General features: G+C 39.7%; 1 protein-coding gene across 1 annotated transcript in view; it reads left to right on the forward strand.

Annotated features, from left to right (window-relative positions):
- Positions 1 to 1390: 1390 nt before the first annotated feature.
- GFRA4 (GDNF family receptor alpha 4) overlaps positions 1391 to 12709 on the forward strand; it is a 283113-nt gene continuing 271794 nt past the window's right edge. Inside the window, exon 1 of the mRNA XM_072406654.1 lies at positions 1391 to 2032. Coding sequence (XP_072262755.1) covers positions 1984 to 2032 — 49 coding nt within the window. The 5' untranslated portion in view covers positions 1391 to 1983. The remainder of the gene's footprint in view (positions 2033 to 12709) is intronic.

Genomic DNA, 12709 nt, shown 5'->3' on the forward strand with positions numbered 1-12709 from the left:
GGCCATGTGACACGGTGACAACTCAAGAATGCACCCAAGTGACAGTTCTGCACCCAGAAGCAGCAAACCTGTACTGTACATGTAACACATGGTGGTGTGTGATATGGTGACAACCCAAGAGCTTATTTGGAAGATAGTTGTCACCCAGGAGTGAAAAACACATTTGCACGGGTTGCCGTTCTTCCAAAAGTAACCCCCACTTTCTAGAACCATGCCGTGACCTGCTGCTGCCCAACCATAAAGCCACTTTCATGGCAACATGATGACAACACAGGAGCCCCCGTTTTGTGTTTGTGCACCGCAGGAAACACATAGCGGCATGGCGATGGTGACACCCCTGGAGCTCATTTAGCTGTGCGCCCGGAAATGACGATAATGGTCCATCCAAGCATAACGCCCTTTGGCACAGCCATGTGTCACAGTGACAACGCAGGGGCTCAATTGCAAGACAGTTGTCACCCAATAACAAGAAGTATCTGATCAAGCTATTCATTTTAACAGGAGAGAAGCTTCTGTAATGACATCAATATATAATATATAATAATAATATATATAATAATATATATAAATCCCTATTTGGATTTTGGTTTACATATGAACTAAAGGAAAGAAAGAGGTATTTCCTCAGTCGAAAAATATAATATAATTATAATAACCCCTAATATATAGTAGGAATAAAGAAAAAACGGAATGAAAGGACAGGGTTTTTGGCCTTGGTTTCAAACAAAGAATTATGTATTTGTAATAATATTCATACATAATTAATAGCAGCAATAAAGTAATTTACCCAGCCGATTATACATCATGGGCAAGGGTTAGCCGTACTATACATAAATGTGCCAGCGTTTAATGTTAAACCGTTGAGTCTCATTAACCCGACGCGTTTCGCCAGTGTGGGCTTCCTCATGTCCACTTTTACGGTCTGGAAGATAGGTACAGTGCAGTAACATAGTCATATTTCATTTACATATATACATATATGCGTAATATATGTCGGACCATATCAAAGCATCGATGAGTTATACTTCAAGGTAAATAATGAAACATTAAAGAAGTGCTGAAAAATATTGTTATCTCTGCAAAGATTTGTATGATCATGATAAAAGCTTATATGTGCCTGTACACACATACACATGGGGGTTATACATATAAATCAATTGTAAATATATCCATATTATGAGTATTAGTACAACTCTACATATATTTAAGCTTGAGTTATTGTATTTGGTTTGCAATCATGCCAGGGGTATAGGGATTATAAACTGGCACCAGGCAGTTCCTCCCATCTGACATGTATAGAAGTTTGTTGGATCTGTAAGCTGCGCAATAGTCCCCAGGATGCTCCCTATGTGATTGATGGACTTTGCATGCAAGTGAGGGAGGAACTGGAGCAAAGCTGCTGCTCCCTACAATTTATGGCTGCTTCTGTTCCTTTAAAACACTCCAAAGCTGTGTGCTTGTGACAGGCAGCAGAGACCAGCTCTGTTCTAGAGCTGAGCCATAGACCTGAGGCTGCCAGTGCTATGCAAGCTTGCATTGTGCAGAGCTGGAGCGCAGGATCACAGCACCAGCAAGCTTCTCATTGACTGTGGATGTAAAGGGTACCTGTCATTGTGCTGATCCCCAGGACCTTCAGTGCTCCCACTCAGGATAATACAAGGATCACCCCATTCTCCTCCTATCTTAGGATACCACCAGCTCTGGATTTACAGCCTGGATCTCCATCCTCAGGATTCCTGCAAGGAAAGTTCCTGCAGACAGAGTCTCCTATTTTGTGTGGCTGAAGTTTGCAGCAGGGGGTGCAGTAAAACTTCTCTTCCCCACATTTGGATGTAGAGGTTCTCAGGTCTGGTCTGAAGGGGGAATGTGTATTGGAAGTGGTGCACAAGTGATCTGGGAAGATTGTGAGCTCCCTACCTGCAGAGCTAAAAGCTTAGTGCCAGTTCTTAAATCTCAGTCTTTGTGCCAAGGGGATCTGTCACCATGAGTTCGCTCAGGCTGTATGGTTGTGTCCTGCTTCTCCTCATCTGTGGTAAGTGGCACTTTGATTTTTACATACAGTGGCAAAGCTGGCATCACAAGGAGATTACACTTTGTACATTGCTTGGGCTTGCATGAGGCTTGGTGATAGCCTGGCACCTGGCTAGGGACAGTGCCATCATTAGCTGGCTGCTTTGTAATGTACACCTAGTAGATAGGCACCTGGCTGGTTGGCTGGCATGGTGCAAGATAGTTACTTGGGCATGGTGCTGACAAGAGCATGGAGATGGCATCTTATTCACGAGAACTGTTTTTTACAGCTATCTTTGGTTGCCTTGGCATAAAGATGAATTTTGTTGTAATGGCACAGGACTACTATTAAAATAGCAGAGCTTGTTATGAGACTGGCATTGCACAAGGGGCAGCACCAAGGCTGGCACTGTCAGAGTCTTATGGTGTATGTGTGCTGCCACCTGCTTTTCACTGTGCAAGGGGCAGACTTGGCTCAGTACTAATTCCACTGTGTGTAGCAATGCCATTATGTGTGGAGACTGGCATCCTGCTGGCAGCAGGGAGCTTAATTATACAAATAATATCTTTTTTTTTTGGGGGGGGGGGGCAGTGGAATCTTTTCTCTATGATACAACACTTAAAATGTACATCACAGCTTTGTATTGGGAAATTGCTGGGATAGACAGTCACTGTGTTCTTTAAATAATGCAATGAATATAGGAAATGTACTTTGTGTATATAAGCTACACTGCAGTGTGTGTTTGTGTGTACTATACTTATATGTAGTGCTGATTTTATTGCAACGTTTGCAGCATATTGCCAGCCACAGAGCAAATATAATGATTTTATACAGAAGTCAAGTGGGGTCTGTGTGTAGTTTATATAGTAAGAGAGAGATATAAGATTGGATGAATAGACAGACACCAGGATAGGGAATATGAATCATATATATGTGCAATGATGTAAAAAACTGATTTGACTTTTTGTGCTCCTGTGTTTTGTAAATCACTGCTGCGCTTTTGTAACCAAACATAAAATTATATTATAATAGTAATAAGAGAAGTCTCATGCATTAACTGTAAACTATCAATCTGAATCTTGTTTGGCTTTGATATTGGCTTATAAGGAGCAGCATGCAAACATTCTATACTTCCCTTCTATGCCTGATTGTGCTCATCACATTGCACTCCTTCTGTTCTCATTACATTTGTACTTTACCATCGCTCGTCGTCACACTACAACTCTCACTGTGTTCATTATATTGGGATTGCACCTTCCTTGTGTTCATTAAGACTGCTTTATGTGTGATTATCACATGTGTATTACACTTCCAATGTGATCCTCACATTTACTGTACACTATCCATGTGCCCATCATATTGGCACCACACTCTCCCCCTATTCATCACATTTGTATTATACTTTCCATGTGCTCATCACATTTATTCTATATTCATCATGTTTGTACTACTCTCTTCCCTATGCTCCTCACATTTGTACTACACTCTCACTTTGCTCCTCACATTTGTATTACACTACATTGTTCCTGTGCTTATCACATTTGTATTAGATTCCTCTTGAGCTTATTTAATTTTCACTGCACCCTTATTGTACTTATCACATTTGTACTATGTTTTCACTGTGCTTATTACATTTGCAATGCGCTCACATTGTGCTGATCATGTTTGCAATCCCACTGTGCCCATCACTGTACTCTCACTGTGCCCATCACATCTGCACCCTCATAGTGTCCATCACATTGGACTGTCACTGTACCCATCACATTTTTACTGTCACTGTGCCCATCACATTGCACTGTCACTGTGCTCGTCATATTGCACTCTCACTGTGCCCATCAGATCTGCACCCTCATAGTGTCCATTACATTGGACTGTCTCTTTACTCATCACATTTTTACTGTCACTGTGCCCATCACATTGCACTCTCACTGTGCCCATAACATTGCACTCCCCCTGTGCCCATCACATTGCACTCTCATTGTGCCCATCACATTGCACTCTCCCTGTGCCCATCACATTGCACTCTCCCTGTGCCCATCACATTGCACTCTCCCTGTGCCTATCACATTGCACTCTCCCTGTGCCCATCACATTGCACTCTCCCTGTGCCCATCACATTGCATCACATTGCACTCTCCCTGTGCCCATCACATTGCACTCTCCCTGTGCCCATCACATTGCACTCTCATTATGATCATAACTTTGCACTCTCACTGCACTCATCACATTTTCTCTGTGTCCATCACATTTCACTCACTCTTTTTGTGTTCAGTGTATTTCCATATAACTGTGGTCATCACATTTGCCCTGCACTCCCCCTGATGCTTTCTTGCACTCCGCTGCCCTGATTTATCAAGGTTTGCTGCTTTTCCCAGCGTCTGCTATACTGTTACTCAGGGAACTGCGAGGAAGCGGCGTGTATTCCAAGCAAATTCACATCAGCAGCATCACTAAGTTCCTATAGACACACAGTTGCTATCTTGGCTGCCAAGCCTCCAGCTGTACCTTCCCCTTTATCTCCATTCTGCATCTCCACCACTGGATGTAATGTATTCTTTAAGCTTTGTGTCCTCTGCCCCAATTTTTCACTTCCTTTCAATATACTATCAGCTATTTAAAGGATACCATGGTCTCTTCTTTGTTCACAGGCGGCTCATTCTAATTCCATAACCCCCTTGGTTTTCTCCCCCAGCTCCCCCACATTCTTTTATAATTCATATTTCCGCCCTCCTGATGCCAGATCACACATTCCCAGTGGCTATTCTCTCAGCGCCGCATGCAGTTATTTATCCAGACCTCTACTTCTTCCTTTATCACAGTCTTTGCTGCTTGAGAAGTGTCAGTCGTCTGACCCCCTGCCTTCCGTGCATTCAAGTGAACCTGTCTGTTATATGGGCTATGTTTAAATAAAATGTGAAGCTACAGCACAGAGCTGACAAATAGTTAGAAATAATGGACAAAGCATCTTTTTTACTTACGTTGAAGCCAGCAAGTGAGCAAATTTTTGACACCTTCAATTTAAAGCTTTGCATTTCTTCTAGAAATATCTGTACTGTGCAAACAATTATTTACAATGGTTGTATCGCTAATGGATTTTATAACGTTAATATGGACAGAATTGGTGAAATCATACTTTATCTAGTTGCATGACCAAGGTGTCCCTACCATGGGCATTTGCCATTAACCTAGTATAAGGTCAATATTTTTTGAGGGGGAAGCCAATTAACTTTACTGCATGTTTTTGGGATATAGGTGGAAACTGGAAGGCTGGAGGAAACCCATGCAAACACGGGGAGAACATGTAAACACATTTCTCCATGCTACCCAATGAGCCATCATACCCAATGTTCTTGGAGTTGTGTCAACTAAATGGCCAATCATATCTGAACTCATACTAGAGCCGAGATATTACAGGGTGAAGGTGAGTCAGGGTTGGTTGTCATGAGAAAATAAAAATACTTTATATATATTTTTATGGTACCTACATAAATCCATTGGCACTGCTTGGAGATTCCAATGGCCAATCATGCAAACCAATATGTTCAAAGCCAATCATATTATTTTGCCAGGAAAGTCTATGGGTGCAATCTTCAGGAGGGGGGGATAAATGTTTAGTAAGTTTTACTTCTGAGCTAGAATATGTTCTCATTCTCATTCTGTTCTCATTTACATATTATAATAAAATATACCCTATTGATAAGTAAAATTAGAACAAATGGCTTCAAAACTTTCACATCTCCAATGGTGTTCTTGAACAATCAGCATGGAGCTTGGCACAATTCCTGGTGGTTGGATGAAAGCGACTAATTGTCGCAAGTATTGGAGTATTTTTCTTCATGCTCAACTGAGGAAACCACTTGGATGAGTGGTGAAGAACAAGGCCAACAATTTCAATGAATATAACTATAACCAAGGAGGACCCTCCATCTCTTGGTTCCTCCATGCTGTCCAATTGATTATGGCTAATATTGTCATAAAATCAGAATCAAGTCAAGGGGAAGTTGACCAACTAGCTTTGCCATTGCCTAGAAAACTAAAAACCTTCAAACATCCAAAGCTGCGCATATAGTTTGGACTTTGGTACCATCAATGCATTGAATCCTGTGCCAGAACCCCATGGTTCCATGATGAAGACAACGGCCAAGTCTTCTGATTGCTATGCTTTCAGGAGACAAAGGACTGTAGAAATCAGTGAATATATGGCAGCAGTGTGAAGACAGATTGTCAATTTTCAGGAACATATTGTTCTAAAATCAGTAAGGTGTTCCCATAGCAATGCATGTGCAAATAAGGATTTTTTGGAAATGTTTCCAGTGTGGGGCGTAGCTGGGGATGGGGAGTATAGTAAAGTTACATAAGCCCTTCCTCTGCCCATACTGTATAAAGTCTACAATGCTCCCAAATCAAGAACCAATGACCTGACACAAAAATTAACTAAATAACTCCCTACCTCCCTTTCAATTAAAGTGTACCTGTCTTCGGTTTCCATAGTAAAGAACAGCAAGTCCTGATCCATCTATCCCAGTTTCACCATATTTAGAGAGAATTAATCAACAAGCCTTCCATATCTAGTATAAATATTAGACATTTCCACCACAACTAAGATTTTTGACAAGTTTATGAATAACTTTAGGAAGATTGGGTGTTACGAGGGTCCTGCTAACAATGGAAATATTTTAACTTAGAGACAGAAGGCATTTGGTTACTTTGTGTTCGATCTCCACCTTTCATCACTTCCGTTATGAAATCATAAGTAATAAGTTGTGGCTGTGCCACCTTTGGGGCAGCATATAATGTTTTAAAAGTTAACAGTAAATCCTCAGTGATTTATTAGTGCTCTGCGGAAGATCCCAGCCCTGCAGCTGGCAAACATAGTTACAGAAAACTATTATAAAGGACTATCAGCCTGAATCAGCTACTATTCTGCTAAGCAGGATGTAAAATGGGTAAGTGGTAGCAAATACAATATTGGTCCCATACAGAAGTATTCCTTTGTATTTTACCCATCTATGGGTACAAGTGAAGATATGCTAAAGCAATAAGTCAAATAAAAAGACCTCTTAAGTCACCTTCAACTTTGGGTATTGCACATTGCTGTGTAATCTTTTTCCTACTTGTTGTGACTACCAAAGCAAAACCTTACAAAATTCAGTATTTAACAGCAATTTTCTGTTCTGTTTCCATCCAATTGACAAACAGGAAAGAATGTAGAACGTTTTCAAAGAATGCAACTATCTATCAATTCGTGTGACTGTTGCACCTTTTAAGAGCCTCGTTCTACATTAATCTGGAGTGTGTTGTTTGCAGACTCATTGCAAGGGATTAATATTAGCCTTTGGTATTAACATACCTTCATAGGGAGCATATTTAAATGGATTAATTTGCAGTGAGCTGATAATATTTGGTGAGATTAAGTCATTGTGGTGGATCAGCTTACACCTTCAACAATTTGGAATTTGTTTAATGCTATTTGAGATATTGCTAATTCCAGGTTTGACAGCATTGTACCTGGGGGAATGTGGCGGGAATACGTTTGTGGTTAAGGGGCGCAACTTTCTTTTTTGGATCAAGCATGAAGGTGTTGGAAACTCTTATACTGCTAACTGACTTCCTCTCGCTTGTTGGGATTGGGGGTACTTGGAAAAGTAAGTTAGAGATGGCAATAGGAATATCACAAAAATCTTTCACTCTATCAAAATCAAAAAAGATTTCTAAATGGAGTTTTGCTTTAATAATAAATGGCTCATTGTTTGACAGATAACAACTGATGTGATATTAGATAAAGGGCTTTAATTATTGGCAAACAATTGGATTTTAGCAAATTATAGGGTAAAATTACTTTTTTTTTTAGCAATAACTACCGGCCTTTTGAAATTTTTACTTTTATAATAATGATACGTTTTTTATGACCCGGGCAAGTAAAATACTGGTTTAGAGGAAATCCTGCCATAAGTAGAATATTTCTCTTTGCATCATTCACTTGCATGTGTTCATTAAATCTTACCATATGCTGTTGTCATTGGAGCTGAATAGACTACAACAATAATTAATGTAATGTAAAGGACACTTTAAATAGTAATAAAGAAGGATTATGACACAAAAGGGCCTTAAGCAGAGTAGTAGCTTTGGCTTTCCAATCTCCTTGACCAGCCAGGGTTCCATGGAGCCCAAGGGTTCCTTCAGAAGTTGCTTTAAAATGTTTCCTGCATAGTTCAAGGGCCAACACCACCTGGCAGAACCAGCTGGATGAAACCAAGAACCTTTGTACCCTGACTGTAAGGGAAGCATTTTTTAAACATCTTTTTTTGATTGATTGTTTTATTGATTGATTATAGCAAGGGGTTCTTAACACCTAAAGATTATTTTAAGGGTTCCTTAAAAGTAAAAGGATTGAGAAAGCTGCCTTACACTGGCATTGACCTACATTACAAAACACATAAAATTTCTCTTCTTACACTGTCTGTACTGGCACAACACCATTAGACACCAAGTCTTCCTTATGAAAAGACGCGCAAGAACAGACCTGGTATAGTTGGACTACTTAGATTCCCACAGGGAATCTTGCTTAGGTGGCCCTATGATCAATCTGGATTGGGTTTTAATATAAAATCCCTTTATATTATCTGTCTTTTTTATATTGAAGAATGCACAGTATTATAGTAAAAACATGTGCAGATAGGAGGACTATATTAAACAATTCAAAGCTTTAAACAAAGCAAATAAATTGCTGACAAATCCATATATTCATCAGAGGAACACTTGGATGTAAGGTAAACTAATCAGACAACTCCCCCTTTCCATTCCCTTCCTGACATCTGCAGAATGGAAAGCTCAGACCGCACAGCCTGTAGGAGACAGTAGTTAGCTATTGTAATATATTTTATAATCTGCAGGCAGTGACAGTGAAGAGCTCGCAATGAGTCTGCATCTCCTCATGCTGAAAATACAGTTTGCAGTTAATAAACTTTGCTGAATAATTTTTTTACCAAATAAAAGATATGTGCAAGGTGTGCAATAAATAAACATGCCTTCCTATGCTGTAAATGTATAAATATAATATTTCAAATACGTTTATTTTTCTAAAGGCAAATGTTTGAGCTATTATTATAATTACTGACCAGCTACTGAATGCCAAGGGTTAGATGAAACACGGGCTCTGCAAGCGATTACATTCTTGACTTTGCTCCATGACCCTTTTCTGGCCTGGCCTTTCTCCTAGTCTCTCCTGACTACAGCCATCGTTTGGTCTGCATTCTCATTGAAATAACACGTAAGAAGTTCTGTGGCTTGAGTAGGGTTGGAGTTTTAATTATAGCAGTCCAGTTTTTGGAACTTCAACAGATCTGATTCAACTAATATTAATGAGATTTTTTTTCCAATAAAAACTTTTGGTTATGAACATTGACCAGCTAGTTCTAAAATTTAGCTAAAACATAGAATCAGCAAGCTGCTACGTTCATGGATTTGGACTATGACCCTTCTCCCGTCTGGCCAACCTAAGCGTTCTGCCTATAACTATGATCTTGTCTACATGCAAATACAATAACACCTGAGAGGTTCCAAGGCTAAGGTTGGAGTTTTGGTTATAACAATCCATTTTTTGAACCATGATCTGGTCTGCATTCTAATAGAAATAGCATATAAGAAGTTCTAAAGCTTAAATATGGTTGAGATTTTGGTTATTGTAGTCTACTTCTTGGAGCCTTATTGTATCTATGGTCTAACCATAATGCATCAGCTGCAAAATTTATTTAACATTTATAAAACGTTATTTTGTCAATTTCAACTTTGAGTTGAAGTTGACAAAATAACTTCAACAAAATTAAGTCAGTTTGTCAACTGTTCTGAACATTGACCAGCTACTTTGTTCTAAGTGTTAGCTATAGAATAATTCAAACATAAAATCAGCAAGATACTACAATGATGGCTTTGATGCGGTTTGGTCTGGCCAACCTAACCCACCTGCCTTCTCTACATTCCAATACAATGACACCCAAGAGGTTCTGGGGACTCAATAGGTTTAAAGTTTTGGTTACGGTGGTCCACTCTTTGCAACCTTAACAAAATCTGCTGCAAAAGGTAATAAAATATTAATATTATTAATAAAAATAAAAATTTCTAATAACAAAAGCTTGAGCTATTTCAAAGAATGACCAACTACAATTTTCCAAGATTTAGCTAAGACGTGGAGACAGCAAGCTACTACATTTAAGGCTTTGGTCCATTATCCCTTTCTGGCCTGGCCAACCCAACCACTATGACTATGATCTGGTTTACATCCCTATAACAATAACACCCGAGAAGTTCCAAAGCTTGAGTAGTGCTAGAGTTTTGGTTATGGCAGTCCAATTGTGTAACCTCAACAGGATCTGTGGTCCCATCATTCATCATCTGTTGGTTAAAGTAATAAACAAATATTCATTCCCTGACCCCTTTCTGGCCTTGCCAACCCAAAAATCATGACCACAACTACAATGGCTACATCCCTGTAATAATAACACCCAAGAGGTATCGAGACCTGAATGGGGTTGGAGTTTTGGTTATGGCAGTCTACTTTTTGTAACCTCAGTTGGACTTGTAGTCCCTTCTTCCATCATCTGCTGATAAAGCTAATAAACTAATATTTATTCCATGACCCCTTTCTGGCCTTGCCAACCCCACCATTCTGATCACAACTATGATGTCTACATTCGTGTAACAATAACACCTAAGAGATTCTGAGGCTTGAGTGGGGTTGGAGTTTTGATTATGGGAGTCTACTTTTTGGAACCTCAACAGGACCTGTAGTTCCATCATTCAGTTTGTGTGGGTTTGGAGTTTTCCTTATAGTAGTACAATTTTTAGAACCTCAACATGGTTTGTGGCCCTAATATTCTATAATTTCTGCTGAAATGTCCTTCTGATAGAGTTAGTTCAGCCATGTATTTCATTAGCCATTAGTATTCCATCTTAAGTGTAGGAATCCTGAGTAATATGTCAATATCAGTCTTTCTCACTCCTTTCAAATTTGTTTGAACGTTTTGGTTGTGAAATCATTAAATTGCCTTGCGTGTATCTTCAAGCCCATGTTACTTGTGTATTTTCAAAGATTGTTAATCAGGGCGGCTTATTGAATAGTTGTGTCTAGAAGGTGAGGAGCTCAGTTAATGCTTCTCCTTGGATACAAGCTCCGGCTGGAAAATAGACAATAATTCTCTGTTTATATAGGGTAAAGACGGATTCAGAAACGTTATGAAGTTTACAGAGCCCGACCATGTGACTCTGGAAGAATTTTAAGAACCAGAATACATTTCCCCACTCAGAGGCTTGCATGCTTTTTGAATTGTAGCACAAAAGCAATACAGCTCGTATGCACCTGGATTGTAGAAGATCACAGCACAATTGTTTTCACTTTTTTTGACTCACTTTTTTGGACATTGGACATCCATTGGACTTTTTTGGACATCCATTTTGTGTCTACCTCTCCCCTAGTGATGGCCACATTGCATTTCCCAGGGCAGGTTTCCTAATGATGACAACCCCGACCTTGTTTATTCTGAAACTGCAAGTTGGCTCTTACAGTTGTTAAACAGACACAGAGCTTGAACCCTGAACAAGAACCTTCATGGCAACATCACCTGCTAAATTGCCATGTCAAGTTTATATGTGTTTTTTGTCATTGGCTTTACATTAACTGTAAATTAATTTATAAAATTAGAATTAGCAGCTAATGGGGGAAAACTAACACCTTCCAAGTGCTGAGATGTGGGGGAGTTGTTCAAGAACCACGGAGAAGCATAAAGTGGAGCAGAAGAACCAGCATTTAAACCTTATACCAGCAACTTCATTTGCTACCCCACTGTTGCAATTAAAGGAGGTAAGTATATTCGAAGCGATCCTACCAAATATTCTTGATATGTTGCTCACTTATAGGGAAATGAAATTCAGAGTAATATTCACTGAAACCCTTGCTTGTCCCCCGGCAGAATGTAAGTGGGCACTGAACATCATCTATTACAATACAGTCATCCAAGAGCAAGGGCAACAGAATCAGAGAACCAATTTTAGTGAATCAAGTCATCATAACCATTATCATTGGAAGAAAGTCTATGGGACCAGGGTCGCCATTGTGGGGGGACCAAGCTTGACTTTTGCTGAACTAATAAATACGGGGCGGTAGGCATGGAAATGTTGCCTAGTAAAGGATCCAGAAATTTCTAATGGTGACCTTTTTACAGGACTGTAAAATAAGCTACATTTTACTCCTTGTTAAAGCCCCTCTTGACAAAAAGAACATTCTATCCCGCAAATGGGCATATGGCAGTCCTCTTTTTGGTATTGGTTGACCTAGAATTCCAAAACTGTGTCCAGCTGTTGACTTAGACCAGAGAATTCCTTTAAATGTTCAGTAGGCTGATCCCTAATGGAACATAGAAAACTGCATCACCATATGACATAAATAAACACATGAAATAAATAATTAGAAGTTTGGATTCTTGGGTTTAGCTCCCCCTGAGGGTTTATGGTTCTCCAGATGGTCCAGTTTCCTCCCACGATCTTGGAGAAAAGACAATTTTTCAAATGAAGCCCTAAAGTCCTACCAGTCACTTAAGGATGGCCCTAGCTTACCCAGAATCCTCCACAGCACATCCTCACTGTAGAATGACTGGCCAATTAAGATTTATTACTTGACCTTACTCTGAGCATCTGGTCGGCCAT

The sequence above is a fragment of the Pyxicephalus adspersus genome, chromosome 3, assembly GCF_032062135.1.
Source record: "Pyxicephalus adspersus chromosome 3, UCB_Pads_2.0, whole genome shotgun sequence".
Taxonomy (NCBI): domain Eukaryota; kingdom Metazoa; phylum Chordata; class Amphibia; order Anura; family Pyxicephalidae; genus Pyxicephalus; species Pyxicephalus adspersus.